General features: G+C 41.2%; 1 protein-coding gene across 2 annotated transcripts; it reads right to left on the reverse strand.

The window, feature by feature from the left end:
• Nucleotides 1-1,138: 1,138 nt before the first annotated feature.
• On the reverse strand, nucleotides 1,139-5,999 carry LOC148039682 (condensin complex subunit 2-like). Of its 2 annotated transcripts, none has more exons than XM_087692926.1 (13): nucleotides 5,628-5,999; nucleotides 4,871-4,972; nucleotides 4,644-4,767; nucleotides 4,468-4,526; nucleotides 4,307-4,364; nucleotides 3,951-4,157; nucleotides 3,576-3,853; nucleotides 3,273-3,417; nucleotides 2,932-3,173; nucleotides 2,758-2,776; nucleotides 2,486-2,649; nucleotides 2,271-2,378; nucleotides 1,139-2,178 (listed from the first exon to the last, which is right to left on the reverse strand). In XM_087692926.1, the coding sequence occupies exons 1-13, from the start codon at nucleotides 5,910-5,912 to the stop codon at nucleotides 1,969-1,971; spliced, it is 2,001 nt and encodes a 666-aa protein (XP_087549052.1). In that variant the 5' UTR covers nucleotides 5,913-5,999; the 3' UTR covers nucleotides 1,139-1,968. The 2 variants fall into 2 exon arrangements, with proteins under 2 accessions (XP_087549052.1, XP_087549043.1); XM_087692917.1 differs by having other exon boundaries at nucleotides 4,468-4,532.
• Between the last annotated feature and the right edge of the window lie 215 nt (nucleotides 6,000-6,214).

Below are 6,214 nucleotides of genomic sequence, written 5' to 3' on the forward strand. Positions count from 1 at the left end.
TGGCTACAACTTTGGCAACTAAGAGCATACATAGGCAAGCCAACCTTTAGGATAAACATAAGACTAATATCATGGAGGTCCCATGACTCTATGATAAGATGATAAGTACAATTCGTCAAAATAAGGCAAATGGAAGAGACTTGAAAAACAAAGTTGAGCATTAGGCTATCTTGACAATGGTCAAGTCAAGGTGACTACTCAAGTACCCCATTTCACAAGCATAAACGCCCACTATCAAGAGTGGCATAAAGATTTTGGGAAAAAGAAAGACCATCTCTTTAGAAGAGCATTGGCAAAATAGCACTCCAATTTTGCCAACATGCAAAGGAGTGCTTGAAAGTACCACATAGAAGGATATGGACATGCACACCATCTACTAGACTAAACCTTCTAGATTTGAAGGTAGTTGGAAAGAAACTTGATACTAAGAAAAGGCTCTCAAAGTTCATGAAGAAGTCACCATGGTGCCCCATGTGCTATAGGAGAAAAGAGACTATTTTGCACATCCTTAAGCACTAGCCATTAGCCATATGCCCAAGCACTATTGGACTAGGATTAGAGGTGGGTGCAAAAGACATGACATAAAGCAAATATTACCCTCACAACATTCTTTGGAGATAGAGGTGCTTTAAATGCAATATTGTTGAAGCTTTCAAACATAATCAATGACAACCATTCAAACATTGAGAGTAACAAAAACAAGGTAGCAACAAACAAAGTAATCCAAGGCAAAAAATGGCCTACTTTTTGTATCCATATGAGTATTCTCAATTTTTGCAACCTTGTAGAAAGAAGGGACGCAGATATAAAATAGGTTACAGCTTACTCAAAAAGGTCAATAACCCGAAATCACTTAGATGCAACTCTAAATACCTTTGGTAGTAGTATCATACTATCCCACTTTTTTTTCAAAGTCTCCTTGGATACCAAAACTTATGATTATAAAAACGATATGAAAAAGTGTTAAGAAATCATTGCATTTAGTTAATGAAATCTCACATTAGATAAGTATTGAATTTCAACACATTGTTCGAGGAGGGTGAGACTTTCCATTCTTTACTTGAGAGGCATTTAGAGTTTCTATGTGTAACTCAAGTTTTGCACTACTAGAAGGTTCAATAAGAAACAAGTTCACCTTTCTCAAGATTATAGCCAATGATCAATACATATTTGCAATGTTAAACATGAAAACAATCCAAATCAAAGACTTGAAATTCCTTCCCAAAATAGGATGACAAGGATCCATTCAGGCTTAACCAAACGTACCTTTTGAATCAACCTTGCATAGACAAGATGACGACTTGGAAACTACAAACCATACACACATGGCCTCATAATTTGGATGAGTAGACCACAGTGCACCCCATCAGATGCAAAACAGTTTGAAATGGCCCACTACTGTGTTAGAGCTTTGGGTAATTTCACTCCCAGTACAAGTTCAAGCACCATTCACTACACTAGCGCTACACCCCATTAGGCGCTAAGACCTTAAAGCCTCATAGACCAAATGCATCTGATCCTCCAAGCACATAAATGCTCAGACATTTCATTTGCCAATTGCAAAAGACACGGATTGACTACACATCATCATTCAAGTTGCAACTGTAAAACCATGTTACGCAATGCCACAATACCAGTGCAGCACCAAAAAGGCATTAGAGTATCATACTCTTTTGGCACTCTGTAAAACAGAATATAAAGCAGGTTGTGTGTGTGTGCACGCGCGATTTACTTGTTCTAGTCAACATAACGCAACAAAAGGAAGTACATGGTCTGACACTTCCAGTTCCCTGTTGTGATTTCAATACTGTGATTCTCAACTTTGGAATCGCCCATGTGAGGAGCTTGCATGTCTGAATGGTCTAACAGGCCCCTACACATTGCAACCATAGGACTAAGATCACCGCAAAATTACAGGGTTATGCCCATCTTTTTGCGACCTATCTTTGCATCACTTGATTGTGCCTGTTATGTTGATGAGCAGATCACTTGCATTTTCTGAATACGCAGCTCATTAAGATCTGGATGATCTTGGAGAGACAGGCCATGCTCATTTGCCAAGTGCAATAGGCAGATGAGGCAGAGATGGACAGAGAATTCACCAACTGCAGTGGCTGCAATGTCCATCGGGAGGCTGCTCAACAGATGCTTGAAAGACCATCCTTGTTCGCTAGAAGCCTGCAGTTGACCTTACCAAGTAAGTAAAGCAACCAATGTAGGATCTATTTGTATCTCAATACAAGATGTAAAGCAGTAACAAAAAGCCCTACCTCATTTATGTATTTCTTATCTTGTAAACATTGCCAAATTATCTCTTTCAAAGCTCGTACATCAACCTGTTTTGATACTGTGTCATATTTAACATCATGTCTGGGAACCTGCATAAACAATGTGGATTCGTAGTTGGGATCATGGTTTTTCAGTATCACTATTACATCTTCAATAGTGTATTCTTGGAGCATCCTGCATAAACAAGACTTTATACCCTCTGAGGTTGTGGCAGCAGACTCTCACTGAAAGCATTCTTATGGCTACCTAACAGATTTTCATCTGTGTCCAGCCTTTCAAACCCATCACTGTCACCACCATTTTCATCCAACCACACTTCATGTGCCGGAACAACCACATTGGAGCAGAGCTTGGGGCATGCTGATGCATAAGCAAAATAACAAAACAGCAAACCATCAGCAGGCTTTCACCAAAAAGCCTAAGAATTCCAATTTTGTTCAATGATTTGAACTTTTATTTCAACCTTACCCCTTTTTCCTTCAATGCACTGAAATCACCATGCCACAAGAAGATGAAAAGAGAAGGACAACAGCAAAAGTTCAGGAACAATCCAAATCAACTCCAACCCCATTTTCCACTTAATACAGAAAGTTGAAGCACCTTCATTTATCTTTCATCAAACACAGACTAGAGTAGCCATACCATGCTAGATGGTTGTAGGAAGAGTCTTAAAAGATCATCTGTTTGATAATGAAAGTCATCTGGGAGAACAGTTGACATAGGCGATCGTGCCTCTGCCAAAACTAAAGATCTTTTGTTGGAGGCAGGAGCAAAATTAGACGTGTTAATCTCAGGAGGATTAACAAAATCTAGAGAGAAAACCTGTTTGATCTTCTGAATTTTCTGTTTTCCAATTTTATCCATGCAAAGTTCCTGCTGATCATCTGTGACAAGATAAAATAAGTATCAAAAATGAAGAATCAACCCATGTTGGCAATTAAGAGTGAATCTTAAATTCTCATTTGTAGCTAACACCATGTCACCTTTTCTATATCTCCAATGGTCAGGGCCAACCCAAGCATTGGACTGTGAGGGCAGGCCTAAACCTTTGGAAAGCCATTCCACAGTTTGAAGCTCAGACATTTCCAGAGCATCCTTCATCCTTATAGTTGCACCTACCACACAATCCTGGTAAAAATATTGACATCAACAACTGGAAGCATAAAAAATAAACACTAGCTTAGCTACCTTTAAAAAACATTTCAGAATTTTTGGAAGCTGCAGCAGTCAAACCTTTCAGTAATTAGCAGGAAACTTAGAAGTGCATCAAAAGCATTTGATTGTACCTCAGGCTCCATCATCATGCCACTATGTAGTCCATGCTCAGAGCTGGAATTTGTGCCAATGTAAGACTCATAAGTATCCTCAGTCCAATCATATCCAGTCAAATCAGACAATTGATCCATCTCTGTTTCGCCTGCAGTTTCTTCATCATGTAACTCAGCACTAGACCTTTCTGGATCAGCTGCTGCACGAAATGGATCATCCAACATGCTCACAATAGAGCTAAGAGTTGGTGAAATCTCGCTTTCAAGTTGCATTGACACCATAAGCTCCTGGATATCTGATTATGGGTGCATCATGAATCGTGTGAAATATCCCAAACCATGTGTTTAAACAGGTGCAAGTGCTAACTATTCACTCCTAAAATTAAACTTTACCTCGATGTATGAATGATAAATCAATAATTTCTCCTTGCTTAACAGGTTTAGGTGATCCTTCAGTAGGTTTATTGGGATTATAGTTTGTGTCAAATGCCAGCATACATCCATTGTACAGACTCAAGGTGTTCAGTAAGAGTGCCTTGGCACCACCTTGATCAAGTTGCATAGATGTCTGCTGAAAGAGAGGATCTATAGCACATACCACTGCCAGACACATCAGAGGATCTTAGACAACCTGAACATTCAGCAGAGTTGCAAGACTCCACCAGAAGCAAACTTTTAGTGTATATTTGACATAGAGAAACTCGGGCTTTGGTGCAAATTTGATTCTTTGGAGACTCATATCTGCATACCATCAAACTTCTTGGCATTGATAGCATCATAAGACTCCAGTGTGGCTAAGGTTGTTATCTGCATTGACAAACTAGCCTGTTGATTGTCCCAAGCATAAAGAATTTTAAAGGTTGCAGGAGGTCATGGATTTGTCACCCTTTGTTCGAACACCACTTTGTACCTTCTGCAATGCATCCATAGAAGTGCTTTCATTGTCTTCTTCAGCTTGGGAATCACTAACTGCACCTATGGGCATGCCCCAAACAGACAAGCCCAAACAAATCAAGTTATTGTTACTTAGACCCAGAACAACTTTCAGACATGATGCTAGCATATTTAGGAAAAGTAAATCTATACCCAAAGAGGCATCTTCATCAGCTGCTGTACGGCTCACTCCACCAAGAACTTTGAAGGCATCAGAATGCACAGAGTCTACTCTGCAAGAGTATATCTTGATACTAGCCTCCAGCGTACAACTTGCCTAAGTCCAGACAAGGTAGGCCAATGACTTCAACACTGTATCATTAGTGCTGCAAACAGAGACATGGTGCATACCTACTTGCAATGGCAGAAAACAGACCTACCTTCTGAAAGTTCATCTCTATGTCTGCTTGATCATCCTCTGTAATCACCTCACTCAAGTGATCAATGAGCCGCAGATCCCAAGTGTTTTGCTGATTAATTTTCTGCAAAAGCATGAACAAGGGCCATCTTACAGTGAGAAAATTTGCCAGCAACTTAAGAAATGTATGAGACGTGTACCATTGATATACAGGGATAGCAACCACATCTAATGAGAAAACACAACATCTTTATGCAGGAATACAGATATTCTATAAGCTAAAAGGCCATCCAGGACTAAACTTTGCATTAAACCACATTCCTTACATTGAAAAAATGTGTCACCTGATTGATGCGTACACAGCAGAAATCATTTAGTGCCATTGCAGTCAAGGAGCAGTAACTCTCAACCTCTTCAAGGCATTGTTGCAGACAGTGGGAATAAATAAACATCACAGCATTCAGGTATTATCCTCAAGCATGCTAAGGCATTGCCGCAGACAGTGGAATAAATAAAGATCACAGCACTCGGGTATTAAAAATCAAGGAAACAGAGCCCCTTTCACAGCCCGGGCAAGCAACTCCCTTCCCCCAACCCCTATGCAGCACCTACCGCACAGAATCTCGTGATGTTAAACATTATAGAGAAAAAACAAGGAAGTAGAGCCCCTCCTCCCACATGGGAAAATGTTTAAAACTTCTTCTGATTATGCACAATACAGAATACACAGAGATCTGCATGGAAAACGAGGGAATGGCTTAAAAGAAACGATCACTTACATTTTCAGCTGCCAGCTTGATGCAGTTCTGGAAAAGGCCCATGATATGCTGATTATCAAGGACATCATCCTCAGCTTCTGGAAAACAGAGCTTCTTCCTCCCTCCGGGATCTGATCGTTTCAGTTCCGCATGCCTCAAGGCCGCTACCGGTGTGCGTCTTTGGGCAGCCCTGCGAGCGGCTCTGTTCTGCTCCCGCTCGCAGCGATCATTGTTGGGGGTGAGGGCATGGATGCCCGGGGAGAAGGCGCGGTCCCTGAGGGCAGCCTTCCTCTTGGCAGCTCTCATGGCGGAAGAGGCGCGCAGGAGAGCGCTCTCTCTCTCGGGGGATCGTTTCAATCTTGTTGAAAGACCTGCCCCGTTTCTAAATTTGTGGCTTTGAAAATTTGAATTCAAAAACACGTTCCCAAACAGAAACTTCTGTCACTTTCACTCTCGGATGGACCCCCGCCCATGCAATGGCTAGCGCTGGGCAGCAGGCTGCACCTGCCCGGCATCCGGCGTGCTGCATGCTGTCCTCACTCAACGTTCACAAAAGGCCGAGGTTTGATGTGAAATGAATTGCACAATTTTCACCAAAAAAAAACTTT

This window comes from Lygodium microphyllum, chromosome 2 (assembly GCF_053477565.2).
Source record: "Lygodium microphyllum isolate KBCC chromosome 2, Lygodium_microphyllum_v1.1.10, whole genome shotgun sequence".
Classification (NCBI taxonomy): Eukaryota; Viridiplantae; Streptophyta; class Polypodiopsida; order Schizaeales; family Lygodiaceae; genus Lygodium; species Lygodium microphyllum.